Source organism: Drosophila novamexicana, unplaced genomic scaffold (assembly GCF_003285875.2).
Source record: "Drosophila novamexicana strain 15010-1031.04,08,12 unplaced genomic scaffold, DnovRS2.1 tig00000108-arrow-pilon, whole genome shotgun sequence".
Lineage (NCBI taxonomy): Eukaryota > Metazoa > Arthropoda > Insecta > Diptera > Drosophilidae > Drosophila > Drosophila novamexicana.
In genome coordinates, this window is record NW_020824772.1 from 4,327,300 (window position 1) to 4,343,806 (window position 16,507).

The 16,507-nt window shown below is 39.7% G+C and overlaps 1 protein-coding gene across 11 annotated transcripts in view; it reads left to right on the plus strand.

Annotated features, from left to right (window-relative positions):
• Positions 1-10,913, plus strand: part of LOC115771744 (collagen alpha chain CG42342) — a 71,059-nt gene extending 60,146 nt beyond the window's left edge. For 4 of the 11 annotated variants that reach the window (XM_030717575.1, XM_030717577.1, XM_030717578.1 and 1 more), the window contains 9 exons: positions 4,580-4,942; positions 4,999-5,067; positions 5,130-5,225; positions 5,288-5,332; positions 5,397-5,459; positions 8,759-8,785; positions 8,863-8,916; positions 9,250-9,447; positions 10,417-10,913. In XM_030717575.1, coding sequence (XP_030573435.1) covers positions 4,580-4,942; positions 4,999-5,067; positions 5,130-5,225; positions 5,288-5,332; positions 5,397-5,459; positions 8,759-8,785; positions 8,863-8,916; positions 9,250-9,447; positions 10,417-10,482 — 981 coding nt within the window. In that variant the 3' untranslated portion in view covers positions 10,483-10,913. Of the gene's footprint in view, positions 1-4,579; positions 4,943-4,998; positions 5,068-5,129; positions 5,226-5,287; positions 5,333-5,396; positions 5,460-5,668; positions 8,492-8,758; positions 8,786-8,862; positions 8,917-9,249; positions 9,448-10,416 lie in introns of those variants that run through there. The other 7 variants (XM_030717576.1, XM_030717579.1, XM_030717580.1 and 4 more) reach the window with 3 other exon arrangements.
• Positions 10,914-16,507: the final 5,594 nt, after the last annotated feature.

A 16,507-nucleotide genomic window follows, 5' to 3' on the forward strand; every position in this document is an offset into this window, starting at 1 on the left:
TCTGCAATGCTGTGTCAACTGCTGTGTTGCTTATCGAGCGTGTGTGCGTGTGTGTGTGTGTGACGTCATTGTTCATTGAAAACTGCGCAGCATGCAAATTTCCCTACTCTTCTATTTTTTATTCGCAATTTTCCATTTTGCCGCTATGGAAATTATTTGTGGTCAGTGCTCATATGTCCCTCCGTATTGAAAATGAAACCTAACAAAATCGGTCAAGCATGCCATGGTTGCCACCATGCCGCAGGACTTGCATGTGTGTGTGCGTGTGTGTGTGACCTGTAATGTTGTCCCTGGGGTGTGCGTAACTTTTATTTTATGGCAACTGATGATGAGGGCGCTGTGGGAGCAACAAAAACGATTGAATAAAGAAATCCAGGCGGTGCCACCAGCGCAGGCAACGTTTGCGTATGCTGGCAAATAAAAATCTCAAGTTAGCGACACCAAATGAATGGCCCCGCCCATAAGGGTATGCCCACACACACACACACAAACCCCTGGAAATTTATAGGCACGCGTTTGCCATTGATGTGGGACTGGGTACCATTGGGTTTCATTGGGCTCCATTGGTTTCCATTGGGGCTGCAGCTCCCAAACAGGCATAATGTTACGTTTGCAAGTTGGGTTATGCTGCTGCCAATCCACCCCAGCCCACCACACCCACTACCGCAGCTGGCATTGTTGTGGCTGTAACTGTGTCTGCGGCAGCGAATGGCGAAATCTTTAGCAACGATTTCCCTAAATACTGCCAAATTTCCGGCATATTACAATATCAGGACGACAACAACATCAGCAACAATGTTAGCGTCAAAATGAAATCACGCGAAATTTTTACAACGCGTCTTGACTTTTTCCTTGCGGCTGCATACATGTTACCATGGGCAAAATTGATTATAATATAAGCAAAAAGTGTTGATATCGAAATGTGAAATTGATTGTTGTGTGGAGCTTATTCTGCCAACATTTAAAAACAAATTTTCTATTTGGAGTTTTAAGACAACATGATCCTTAAATTTATGTTTTAAGCAATTTTGACAATATCAGAAGAGTTTTCATATAAGTTACGTTTGGCTTACACTTTTGGTAAAAACTACTTTTGAAATATACTCATATATAGATTAAATCAGATATTTTTGAGCTTGTTTATTTTAAGTATTATTATTAAAAACAGGCAGCTGTAATTAAATAGTGGATTTACTGTCGACATTTCGGATTCGCTCTTAGAGAATGAATGAAGGTCCTCTAAGCTGAATGGATTATTTCACTATATTATTTTTATTTCCCTCCATTGTCAACGATGTCGATACGTAGCAAAACATATTACGCATTTAATGTGGCCGCGTACTTGCCAAGAACTTCCCTGGCATTGTGTGATTCTTGTAAACTTTTGTGGCAAACGAAAACTGGGGAACGTATTACATGGCTGCGCCAACTTCGGACGAGGGGCGAAGCAGGAATTGTGTGTGTGTGTGTGTGAGTGAGTGTGAGCCGGAAACGGGCTACAAAACTTTCACCTCGGGCCGTGTTCAGCTGTTCGCTGTGCTTGTTGCTGTTGTTGCTTCAACTGCGGTTGCTGTGGCTATGAAAAATATGAAATTTCAAAAGGAAACTGCTATAAAAACAACAAAAACAAAAAAAAAATGGAAAAAATATGCGCACACGCACACAGAAAGACAGACGCCATGGACAACGCGGTATTGCGGCATATGGCTGCACTTAAGCACGAACGTGGGCGTTGGCCACGCCTCGCTGCGGCAAGTAGTGTCGCAGGAAAAAAGGTCGCGCCGAGATCAAAATGATTTTCAATTTAACGCATTTACGTGCGGCCATTTGTCTGATTTGGACTACGCAATTTCAATGGAATTTAAGCGCACCTTGAAAATACTCCAATGTCCGCGCGGGCCACTTGACCGAAGTCCAAGCGAACGGCGTTGGGCACGCCCCTTGATAGCTGGGCAATTACTTTGCAATTACAACATTTTCGTGCTTTCCTTATCGAGGGCGCCTGAAAGTATGCTGCAAGTTGCCAGCGAGTCAAAGCTTAAATTGAAAAGCGTTTGTGCAAATAAAACAAATTTGCGCATAATTGAAGAAAATGCCTCACAGCATTCAAGCATCTCACATGTGTAGTTGTGTGTGTGTGTGTGTGTGTGTGTGTGTGAGTGCGTTTGCTTGAATACGTTGGAAATTAAAATCAACTCGAGGCGCACAAATATTGATACATTCTAATGGATTTCACACACACACACACGCACGCACATACACACGGAGATCGACGCACGCCCACACAGAGCGAAAGAGGCTGCCGAAAAGGCAGACAAGAAGTTTTTATCGTAGTTAGGCAGCTGCGCCAACAGAATCGTCCTTGCGAATGGCTAACAAACATTTGCCCAAATTCACTTGGCTCCGTATCTTTTATTTATGTTATTTATCGCAACTTCCGTTGGCGGCGGATCCTTAAAGCCTTTAAACCCCTGGCCCGTACCTTTTTGTTTGCCGTCGTTGATTTGTCGCTGGCAGTTGTTGTTCGACCGACTGACGAACGGACTAACTGACTGACTGACTAACTGACTAACTGATGCGAGATGTGGGCCCTTTAAGCCCGCTGAATGTGACTTAATTATCGCGAATGCCGCACGCAGAGCAAATGTTAAGCGCGCGCTTTAATTTCAAGCGCTTTAATTGCTCAACAAATGGACGACTAATCACCAAAGCCCAACAATGGCGCGCACGGAAAGCGGAAGCGGAAATTCAGTAGAGCCCAAGGCAGAAAACCGACCCACGCCCGAGCCCATGGGTCTTGGCTACATTGTGCAAAACTGTAAAACTTGCAACAAAGTGCCAGCTGAGCACGACACACAAACACACACACACACACACACACACGCAAACACACACGAACACGTACACGTACATACACACACACATTGAATGCAGATGAGCTGCGCATAATATGAGTATGCATAAAGGGGCAAAAGTTACTCGTGCGCTGGCAACTGCATTTGCGGTAAGCCACGACGGCGTCATGGTCGTTGCTCCTGTCACTCCTCCTTACGCCCAGCATGGTTACAACTTACGTTTAAGTTCTTAATGCTGTTCTTGCTGTTGTTATTGTTTTTCTCTGTTTTTTTGTCTCTGGTACATCTTTTGTTTTTGTGCATTTAAGCGAGCAAACGGCCGCCATTTCGTAGCAGCACTTAAGCATATGCCCGGGCACAGCCATATGCGTGCATGTGTGTGTAGAGCGTATTGCATTGTTATGCTATCTCAGTGTTATTATTGTTTTTGTTGTACTTTAATATCTGTAAGTACGCCACTTCCTTAGACAACAAACCGTCAAGCATGTGCAACAAGAAATACAATAAAACTTAATTGTTTTACATGCGCCAGCAAAAAATAAATAGAAAACGAAAAGGTTATCTCAGATACGATACTAAAGCTCCTTGTTGCACAGTATATACGTATGTGTATGTACACAAAATTGTATACATATTGGAAACTTTACTTTTAGCTCCATTGTTGCTCGATTTGCGCCTTCCTGCGCTACTTTTCCTTGCGGCTCTCAAACGGCATTGAATACTTTTTCTAAGCGTCTCCCTTTGCGTTTGAGCCACGTGTGTAAACGTTTTCTATTTTCTTTAGCTGTTTGTATTGTTGCTTTTATGGGCCTTAACATTTTCGTAATAGACTTTGTTGCTGCCACTGGGCGTCTTGCAGCCTGAATATGCCAGCGGCAACCTTAACGCCCAAGTACTTTTGGTAAATTCACGATACCGAATGCGACCTAAATGCAACTGGCTGTATATGTGTGTGTGTGTGTTAGTAAGTGGGTGTGATTGTGTGTGTGTTGTGGCTATATCGATGCGCACGCGGTTTTTGTTGGTTATGCCGTTGGCTCCCTGAAAATATGCCTCGAAATGCTTGAGAAGCGCACAAAACCAATTCATTATCTTTCACTTTGGAACTCACCATGCACACACACGCACACATACAGCCACAAGCACACACACACCTACACTCTAGCTCTCGAGCAAGCAAAAGCCAAAGAGCAATGCACAAGACACACAAAGCACAAACTCGCGCACCGCACTTGAGGCACGTCGCTGCTTGACTTTATTTTCGACTCGCACTCCCACACCTCCGATCCATGCCCAGCCCAGCAGATTTTAAAGGTTTTTCTATGCCAGCATTGTCTAAGTTTGTGGCTGCGGAGCGAGTTTCGGCTCGGCTCCGACTTGCACTTAACACAATTTCGACGCGCACACAATAGACTTTCACTGCGGCGCAGCAGCCACCAAAAGCTCGCCCCCAAAACCAGCACCACCACCACCCCCATCACCTCCCACTCCGTCCATCCAGAGATAAAGATGGGTGGGGGGAGTCCAAGTTTTTTCTTCATGGCAGCGAATAACGCGACGCATTTGTTGCGCCATCAAAGCGTGTGTACGTGTGTGTGTGGAACGAGCGCGTGCAACGCCTCGGGCGGCGCCACGTGGCATAAATTAATCTTCCCACTAAATTTGCCAACATATCTCTCTTCCATCCCCCATTTACAAAACGCATTCGCCTTTGCTTTGAGCAGCTATTTGGACCTGGCGGCACCAAGCTGGAGGAGGATTATGACGACCCGCCCGTCACACTGTTGCGTGGCCCGCCCGGACCACCAGGCCTTTCCGGCAAGGACGGACGAGACGGACGCGATGGCAGCAAGGGTGAGCCGGGCGAGCCCGGAGAGCCGGGCTCACTGGGTCCACGTGGCCTGGATGGTCTGCCTGGTGAGCCGGGCATTGAAGGGCCGCCTGGTCTGCCGGGCTATCAAGGGCCGCCCGGTGAAAAGGGCGATCGCGGCGATATTGGCCCACCTGGTCTAATGGGACCTCCGGGCCTGCCAGGACCACCAGGCTATCCCGGAGTCAAGGGTGACAAGGGCGACCGTGGTGATTCGGTGAGTTCAAGTTTTAGATAACTCTAATCGATATACATGAATCGATCAAATTACAGTACCGTAAGATGCGACGCCGGCAGGACGACGGCATGGCTGATGCACCACACATGCCCGCCATTGAATATGTGAGTAGCTTACTTGTCCAATTCAAAAGCCCGTAATCAATATGCTGTTTCCTTTACAATAGCTTTACGGACCACCCGGACCACCTGGTCCAATGGGCCCACCTGGACACACTGGTGCCCAAGGCGATCGGGGCTTGGATGGACGTAAGGGTGATCCTGTAAGTCAATAAAATCCTTGGTGCCGGGTGTGCTCAGCTATATAATGTTATCTTCTCCGTAGGGCGAAAAGGGGCACAAGGGCGATCAAGGACCCATGGGCTTGCCGGTAAGTAATTCTGATTCCATATTAGATTGCGCAAGAGTTTCAAGGACTCATGATATCATTTTAGGGTCCAATGGGCATGCGTGGCGAGTCGGGACCTTCTGGTCCGGCTGGCAAAGCTGGCATTCCGGTGAGTCACAGTTGAACACACCTTTTGCTTTTATTATTCTTTTTATTGGCTTACTAAAATTTAAATGTTTGGCTTTTATGTTGCTACAAAATTGTTGTTGATCATCTTGCTTTGGTAAATCGTTATAAGCGTCGATGTGACTAAACCAATTCTACCCTCTTATATGTTCTCGTGTCTCTCTTTCTCTCTCTCTCTTTTACCTGGAACAGGTGTGGGGCGACTACTAATACAACTTACTCAAAAGTGCAGTCTAATAATAAATAACAAACACATTGCTCCGAAAAGCGAATAAAATGCGACACAAACTTATCAAACACACACACATACTCACCCACACATACAAGCACACACACACTACGCACAGGAAGCAAAATAAAAAAAAATACGCTGAGCTTTGTGGAAAAAAGATATAAGCAAACTAAATATGCATAGGAAATGTTACCAAGCTGGCTCTCGCTCAGTTTTATTGTCTATCTATATAGTCATATATAAATATATATATATTTATATATATCTGTGTAAATGTATGTATATCAAATTGTACATACAAGCGCCCATGTACATAAATACATGCGAAACCCAATACGATACGATATCAGCCGCATGCCACTTAAAAATACCCTATATCAATATATGTATAATTGAGAATATCCCAATTGCATGCAAGTTGCAGGACGCAAGGCACAGAATACAAAATACGAAAAACAATATACAATATAATACAAATATGTGTATGAAAGTGCATTCATATCAAATGAAACATAACAGAGCTGCGGACATATGTGTTAAGCAGAGCCAAATGAGTATTTATGTATACAGGCAAGCACAAATGCAAACAAAAAAACAAACATAATTATTTCTATAGAAACACGCGATCGAACATATTTACAACTATCAATTGAATCAACCAAATAATTGAGTATATATATATATACATGAGAAGGGGGCAAATATACAAATAAGCAAACAAACAAGTTCTCAAACATGCCAACGAACATGCAATGCAAATAGTGTAATTGCATTTCATTTGAAACTGCGCTGTACACCTATCCGAGAGTACATTCAAGCAAAAGCCAATGCAGCAGCAGCCGCAGCAGCTGTTGCATAAATCATACGCACCGTGGCACTTGAAAGTTGCAGCAAAATAATCTTGTGCCTGCATTTTGGCTAAGGCATTCTTGCAGATGCAACAGAGTAACTCAATTTGCTAGTTACTTTCTTGATTGACCCATAAATTTCATTGCCAGCCGCAAAGTCAAAATCTTTTAAGTGCTGCCTGTAGCTGTTGCTGCCACTGCTGCTGCTGTTGCCGCATTGTTGCATTATCTTAGGTGCCGTCCAGAGGCTTTGTCGTATATTCAATTTATAGGAATGCCAAAGCTTCAGTGCTTGACAAATGGTAAACAGCAAATACATAGTATCTAAACATTCTCAATTTTAAATAACCTAAGTGAAAACTGTAAAGAAAAAAAGTATATATATATATCTTTAAAATTTGTCTCAATGTTTGCGTATATATTATCGAGTTTGAATGTGTTATATGTCTACAACAAAGAAACTGTTTAATATACATATTTAATACATAGAAATACACAATGATAACAATTTTCAAAATAATCGTAAATTGTAATTGTAATATCATGCGATAACAACAAAGAGCTATCTTCCAATTGTGCATATTTTTCAGTGTTATATGTAACTTCAATACGAAACGCGTTGAAAACAAAAATTAGTTAGGCTAAAGTTTAAATATACCTACTAGTATACACAGCATATTTGGAGTGTGGGAAGCCATTAAATATGAGAATATGAGAACACAGCAAAACGTTTGCAATAGCATCGGCTGGCCGGTGAACAACAAAGCGCCCTCAGAATGACCCTCAATCTCCCATAATTAGCCCACAAACACGTACACCCCAACCCCAATTAAACAAGTTTACTAACAATGCATTCAAATAAGCTCTCTTCAATTGAGGATATTATTAACAATAAATACATAATTCTAATATGTATCCTATTGGTTTCATCGAACATCTCAAATAAATAAATGCAAATCTACCTTTCGATCTGAGCGAGTGCACAGAATGCACCTAAAAAAAATCAATTTACAATTTATGACTACTAATACGAGCATGCTATATCGATTTAAAAAGAAATGAAAAAAAGAACACACAGTCAGGTGGAAAAAAATATAAATAACAAATGCTAAATGCAAACGAAATCTATTATATGTTCAACTACGATAACACTTGCTCTGCATTTGCATAAAATTTCAAATAAAACTAAAGCCTCAAAGGACTTAATGCAAATACGTGTTGGCAAATTACAATGCATATGTATGTCAATTTGTTTTCAATTAAATGTGTCGCTCCCAAAGCTGAAAAAGTTTCCCGAAAAAACAAAAACAAAAAATCCAAACAATTTCGCATGTCAATTTTCATTTTAACCACTAGATTAGCCAACATCATGGTGTACATAAAATGTCAACTAACAATAAGATACGATATTTTACATTTATTGAACAGCTAACTTATCCACAGTGCTAACTGCGCCTGTCTTCAATTTTCACATTTTACTCTACTTAACTTAAACCCTTGAACTTTTGTCTAACTAACTAACTCAAGCTGTAACCGAGATCCATAGGTTAGAATAATGAATTGTGCGGTCGCTGGAGATATGTTCTATCGGCAATGTGCATTACATTTAACTAAATATTAGCATTAAATTTAAATTATAAATTTATACATATATTTCAATTCAATTTGGTCATTAACTTCATAAGCTGCTAATGGTAATTGTAAGTGTACATTTGTTAATTGCGTACTAAACCAAGTGTTTCCAATTAAATAACAAATATGTATGTATATGTATTTGTGTGTATTTATGTCTATACATCCATACATTTATGCATGTATGTATGTATGCAAGCATGCCTAATGTGCGTATGAATTCTGCCAATTGCCACAATATAAAAATTATGAAAATTACGCTAATCAGAAAGGCATTCCTTGACAGGCAGCAACAAATTGTAAAGCGGCTAATGAAACAATATATCATTTAAATATTAATTATGCATTTTCAATAAAGTGATGGTTTTTTACTAAAAAAAAAAAACACAAAACGAAGGAGAGCTTACTAATTTCTATATTCAACTTTAATTAACCATAAAAAAGAGAACAAAAGCTTAGCCCTATAAAATTGGGTGGAGGCCGTTCGTTTGAGCCGCTCGGGCGCGACAGTTTTCTTTTTTCCTCAAGCATTTGCTGACGCTTTTCCTCTCTCATTCTCAATCGCTACAGGGTCCGCCTGGTTTGGATGGCATGAAGGTACATTAACCAGCTTCAGAAAAATGTCAGCTTCGATTTTTCGCCTTTGTCTAACTGAAATCTTTGTTTCCAAACAGGGTGCACAGGGCGAAACGGGACACAAGGGCGAGCGCGGCGATCCGGGTCTGCCGGTAAGCACAGATACACACTCACACACAGATCTATCTGATTGTATGTAGTATATATGTAATTATACACGCACACACTCACACTCCCACACACAGCCACACACACATATGTGTTTATCTACCTTATCTGGTTGCTAATTTGAATAATTTGTGTTTCTTCTTTTTTATTGTTTTTTTTTCTTATCTGCATGCAATTCTCTTTCTTTGTTGGCGTCGTACACTGTTTTCAATCTATGCAAAACCTCCTACACACGTATCAACCTTTTTGACCCACACACTCACACACTTACACGCACACACGTACAATGACACACACGACGCCGTGCGCCTTTAAAGGGCACCGACGGCATTCCCGGCCAGGAGGGTCCGCGTGGCGAGCAGGGCTCACGCGGCGATGCTGGTCCGCCAGGTAAACGGGGACGCAAAGGAGATCGCGGCGACAAGGGCGAACAGGGCGTGCCCGGACTGGACGCGCCCTGTCCGCTGGGCGTTGACGGGCTGCCGCTGCCGGGCTGCGGCTGGCGGCCTCCAAAGGTTAGCATGCGTTTCAACAAGCTAAAATATATTTCACTTTCTAATTGGCTAAACTAAAACGTGGAACTTTGCATGCGCCGCTACCAACTCTTACTATGTATCTCCTCTTCTTGTTGTTGTTGTTACTGTTGACTAACTTGGTTAACTAACTTTTGCTTTTGCACACTAATATCCAAACACACACACACACACACACACACAACCACACACACACACACGTGGCCGCACCGACGCACGAACATATGCAAACACAACTACACAGGAGCCCATCATTTCAACGCCCATGCACAAGGATTATTTGCCGGATGTAACACAACCAGAGAGCAATGCCAGCGATTATGAGCAGGAGGATGACGAGGAGGACGAGCAGCAGGAGGATAATGAAAACGAATATGATGAATATCAGGAACATTTGCATAACAATGACTAAAACGGATACAGCCAAGCCCAAAACGTCAAAGGGCAAACAGAAGCTCAGACACTGAAGCGCAACCAAAGCAAATAGGTTCCCAACACACACACACACACACACACATAGACACATACACATACATAAACGCGCGCGCGTGCATAAATACACCCGTAAGCACCGGCACACACACACAGACACACACACAAAGACACACACAAGCTACTAGTTAAGCATTTCCGATTTCCGCAGCAAACTTGGCTCCTTTTCGCTCTCTGTTGACACATGCAATTAGCGCTAACCGATGCAAAGTGGCTGCCACACCCAACGGCTAACTATAGTAGATTCTGTTAGCATACGTACACAAAACCCCACCTCACATCCCCTTTCCCACAAGCACACCTACATTTGTACACTCGTAGCTACATATCGTACGTATTACACGCTCTGGCTTGGCTTCGCTTGGTGTTGGAATTTAGAGCTGAAAATACAAGTCGCTTTGTTTTTGGTAACAACATTGGCCATTTTTTGGCATACAAACTCTGTTTCGCCCCTCGCAGGAGAACTGGCAGACGTGGCTCAAGGACGAGCTGAACGCGCTGCAGCATACGAAAACAAAAAACTAATAACCTCAGTTGCGATCGCGTTCGCCCAGCCGCAGCCCCAGCGCCAGCAGCAACGGTCGTGGATGTGTTGGCTCTGCAATATCCAGACGAATCTTAGCGCTTTGGTCTTAATTTTAGTAATTTGTTATTGTTAATGTAGAAATCGAACAAATCTATGCAATACCTACCATAGAACACACATACTATCACTCTACACACACACACACACACACATAGATGAAAACGTACACACATATGTGCCAAAATCCTTATGAACAGCAACAGTTGCTCATGCACTGGGTCTAGCTACTCCAGCTCAACGCATTTCACAAATATTACATTTATTTATAGTCTTAACTTACCTGCATACCTACATGCATACGTACATACATAAATACATATAAATATTTAAATTGTAACGTTGTATCTACTACTACTACACTACATTACTGCTATTTCTACTACTTTTTCTATTACTCTAAGCAGCGAAACATTAAATAAATAGTAATGGAAAAAAAATAATATATTTAAATATACATACAAAGTTAATAAAAAATATAAAAGTCGTCTTTCTCTTAATCAATTAGATACGGCTGAAATAAGGAAATAAAGTTTAAAAATAATATTAATTGCACCCAATCGATATTTATTTCTATGTATAACTTACGCACATTTCGCTCAGAGGAGAAAACATAACGCAAATGCGCACTTATTTCGAAGATCTGTCGAAGAAGCATATGCTTAATTTTGAGAAAAGTTGTTAATGAAGCTTTCCGGTTCAAAAAGGCATACCTTTTTAAGTGTTAACTTCTTCAATCGCGTTTAGACTTTTATATACTCAGTAGATTTTTAAAAGAGAAAAATCAAGCATTATATAAATATTATGAGAGAAAAGAGGACTCCTAGCAAAATACTCTATTATGCCTGTTAAAATCAATATAGAGGTCCTTGAACAGTTCATGCAAGGCATAATTAGCTGAACAAAACTGTAGTTAAATGTACCTTACAACCGATTCGGTTTTTGGTCAACAACTTTTTTGAACCGACCGATTTGTAGTTTCTTTGAATGCCATTTCATAGTAGGGATCCGTACGAATTAAAAAAGGTATAACATTTAAAAATCAGACAATATTTACCCGAGATATTCAAAAAAAATCATGAAAAAAGTTTCAATTTTCGAACCGACCCCAGTTTTAAAAAAAAACGTGATGTAACCCCTTGCCATTTTGACGATTTGGTTCAAAATTTTGATTTGCACCTCTTTGATGCCAATCGATAGTACTGATCCTCAAGAGTCCAAAATGGTATAAAATTCCAAAATCGGACAATTTTTGGCCGAGATATTACAAAAAATCAGCAAAAAAGGTGTACTTTACAAACGAGACTGATATTATGTCGACATATAACGTTGGAGATATGTCGTTTCAAAGCGACATATATCCAACCGAGGCTGATCTTGGCGATATTATGTCGACATATAACGTTGGAATATGTCGTTTCAAAGCGTTTTGACGATTTGGGTCAAAATTTTGATTTGCACCTTTTTGATGCCAATCGATAGCACTGATCCTCAAGATTCCAAAATGGTATAAAATTCCAAAATCGGACAATTTTTGGCCGAGATATTACAAAAAATCAGCAAAAAAGGTGTACTTTACAAACGAGACTGATATTATGTCGACATATAACGTTGGAGATATGTCGTTTCAAAGCGACATATATCCAACCGAGGCTGATCTTGGCGATATTATGTCGACAAATAACGTTGGAGATATGTCGTTTCAAAGCGACATATATCCAACCGAGGCTGATCTTGGCGATATTATGTCGACATATAACGTTGGAATATGTCGTTTCAAAGCGTTTTGACGATTTGGGTCAAAATTTTGATTTGCACCTTTTTGATGCCAATCGATAGCACTGATCCTCAAGATTCCAAAATGGTATAAAATTCCAAAATCGGACAATTTTTGGCCGAGATATTACAAAAAATCAGCAAAAAAGGTGTACTTTACACCGATTCGGTTTTTGGTCAACAACTTTTTTGAACCGACCGATTTGTAGTTTCTTTGAATGCCATTTCATAGTAGGGATCCGTACGAATTAAAAAAGGTATAACATTTAAAAATCAGACAATATTTACCCGAGATATTCAAAAAAAATCATGAAAAAAGTTTCAATTTTCGAACCGACCCCAATTTTGAAAAAAAAAAAACGTGATGTAACCCCTTGCCATTTTAACGATTTGGGTGAAAATTTTGATTTGCACCTTTTTGATGCCAATCGATAGCACTGATCCTTAAGAGTCCAAAATGGTATAAAATTCCAAAATCGGACAATTTTTGGCCGAGATATTACAAAAAATCAGCAAAAAAGGTGTACTTTACAACCGATTCGGTTTTTGGTCAACAACAACTGATCCTCAAGAGTCCAAAATGGTATAAAATTCTAATATCGGACAATTTTTGGCCGAGATATTACAAAAAATCAGCAAAAAAGGTGTACTTTACAAACGAGACTGATATTATGTCGACATATAACGTTGGAGATATGTCGTTTCAAAGCGACATATATCCAACCGAGGCTGATCTTGGCGATATTATGTCGACATATAACGTTGGAATATGTCGTTTCAAAGCGTTTTGACGATTTGGGTCAAAATTTTGATTTGCACCTTTTTAATGCCAATCGATAGCACTGATCCTCAAGAGTCCAAAATGGTATAAAATTCCAAAATCGGACCATTTTTGGCCGAGATATTACAAAAAATCAGCAAAAAAGGTGTACTTTACAAACGAGGCTGATCTTGGCGATATTATGTCGACATATAACTTTGGAGATATGTCGTTTCAAAGCGACATATATCCAATATATACATATATCTTGGCGATATTATGTCGACATATAACGTTGGAATATGTGGTTTCAAAGCGTTTTGACGACTTGGGTCAAAATTTTGATTTGCACCTTTTTGATGCCAATCGATAGCACTGATCCTTAAGAGTCCAAAATGGTATAAAATTCCAAAATCGGACAATTTTTTGCCGAGATATTACAAAAAATCAGCAAAAAAGGTGTACTTTACAACCGATTCGGTTTTTGGTCAACAACTTTTTTGAACCGACCGATTTGTAGTTTCTTTGAATGCCATTTCATAGTAGGGATCCGTACGAATTAAAAAAGGTATAACATTTAAAAATCAGACAATATTTACCCGAGATATTCAAAAAAAAATCATGAAAAAAGTTTCAATTTTCGAACCGACCCCAATTTTGAAAAAAAAAAACGTGATGTAACCCCTTGCCATTTTAACGATTTGGGTCAAAATTTTGATTTGCACCTTTTTGATGCCAATCGATAGCACTGATCCTCAAGAGTCCAAAATGGTATAAAATTCCAAAATCGGACAATTTTTGGCCGAGATATTACAAAAAATCAGCAAAAAAGGTGTACTTTACAAACGAGACTGATATTATGTCGACATATAACGTTGGAGATATGTCGTTTCAAAGCGACATATATCCAACCGAGGCTGATCTTGGCGATATTATGTCGACATATAACGTTGGAATATGTCGTTTCAAAGCGTTTTGACGATTTGGGTCAAAATTTTGATTTGCACCTTTTTAATGCCAATCGATAGCACTGATCCTTAAGAGTCCAAAATGGTATAAAATTCCAAAATCGGACAATTTTTGGCCGAGATATTACAAAAAATCAGCAAAAAAGGTGTACTTTACAAACGAGGCTGATCTTGGCGATATTATGTCGACATATAACTTTGGAGATATGTCGTTTCAAAGCGACATATATCCAACCGAGGCTGATCTTGGCGATATTATGTCGACATATAACGTTGGAATATGTGGTTTCAAAGCGTTTTGACGATTTGGGTCAAAATTTTGATTTGCACCTTTTTGATGCCAATCGATAGCACTGATCCTTAAGAGTCCAAAATGGTATAAAATTCCAAAATCGGACAATTTTTTGCCGAGATATTACAAAAAATCAGCAAAAAAGGTGTACTTTACAACCGATTCGGTTTTTGGACAACAACTTTTTTGAACCGACCGATTTGTAGTTTCTTTGAATGCCATTTCATAGTAGGGATCCGTACGAATTAAAAAAGGTATAACATTTAAAAATCAGACAATATTTACCCGAGATATTCAAAAAAAATCATGAAAAAAGTTTCAATTTTCGAACCGACCCCAATTTTGAAAAAAAAAAAACGTGATGTAACCCCTTGCCATTTTAACGATTTGGGTCAAAATTTTGATTTGCACCTTTTTGATGCCAATCGATAGCACTGATCCTTAAGAGTCCAAAATGGTATAAAATTCCAAAATCGGACAATTTTTGGCCGAGATATTACAAAAAATCAGCAAAAAAGGTGTACTTTACAAACGAGGCTGATCTTGGCGATATTATGTCGACATATAACTTTGGAGATATGTCGTTTCAAAGCGACATATATCCAACCGAGGCTGATCTTGGCGATATTATGTCGACATATAACGTTGGAATATGTCGTTTCAAAGCGTTTTGACGATTTGGGTCAAAATTTTGATTTGCACCTTTTTAATGCCAATCGATAGCACTGATCCTTAAGAGTCCAAAATGGTATAAAATTCCAAAATCGGACAATTTTTGGCCGAGATATTACAAAAAATCAGCAAAAAGGTGTACTTTACAACCGATTCGGTTTTTGGTCAACAACTTTTTTGAACCGACCGATTTGTAGTTTCTTTGAATGCCATTTCATAGTAGGGATCCGTACGAATTAAAAAAGGTATAACATTTAAAAATCAGACAATATTTACCCGAGATATTCAAAAAAAATCATGAAAAAAGTTTCAATTTTCGAACCGACTCCAATTTTGAAAAAAAAAACGTGATGTAACCCCTTGCCATTTTAACGATTTGGGTCAAAATTTTGATTTGCACCTTTTTGATGCCAATCGATAGCACTGATCCTCAAGAGTCCAAAATGGTATAAAATTCCAAAATCGGACCATTTTTGGCCGAGATATTACAAAAAATCAGCAAAAAAGGTGTACTTTACAAACGAGGCTGATCTTGGCGATATTATGTCGACATATAACTTTGGAGATATGTCGTTTCAAAGCGACATATATCCAACCGACATATAACGTTGGAATATGTCGTTTCAAAGCGTTTTGACGATTTGGGTCAAAATTTTGATTTGCACCTTTTTAATGCCAATCGATAGCACTGATCCTTAAGAGTCCAAAATGGTATAAAATTCCAAAATCGGACAATTTTTGGCCGAGATATTACAAAAAATCAGCAAAAAGGTGTACTTTACAACCGATTCGGTTTTTGGTCAACAACTTTTTTGAACCGACCGATTTGTAGTTTCTTTGAATGCCATTTCATAGTAGGGATCCGTACGAATTAAAAAAGGTATAACATTTAAAAATCAGACAATATTTACCCGAGATATTCAAAAAAAATCATGAAAAAAGTTTCAATTTTCGAACCGACCCCAATTTTGAAAAAAAAAACCTGATGTAACCCCTTGCCATTTTAACGATTTGGGTCAAAATTTTGATTTGCACCTTTTTGATGCCAATCGATAGCACTGATCCTCAAGAGTCCAAAATGGTATAAAATTCCAAAATCGGACAATTTTTGGCCGAGATATTACAAAAAATCAGCAAAAAAGGTGTACTTTACAAACGAGGCTGATCTTGGCGATATTATGTCGACAAATAACGTTGGAGATATGTCGTTTCAAAGCGACATATATCCAACCGAGGCTGATCTTGGCGATATTATGTCGACATATAACGTTGGAATATGTCGTTTCAAAGCGTTTTGACGATTTGGGTCAAAATTTTGATTTGCACCTTTTTAATGCCAATCGATAGCACTGATCCTTAAGAGTCCAAAATGGTATAAAATTCCAAAATCGGACAATTTTTGGCCGAGATATTACAAAAAATCAGCAAAAAGGTGTACTTTACAACCGATTCGGTTTTTGGTCAACAACTTTTTTGAACCGACCGATTTGTAGTTTCTT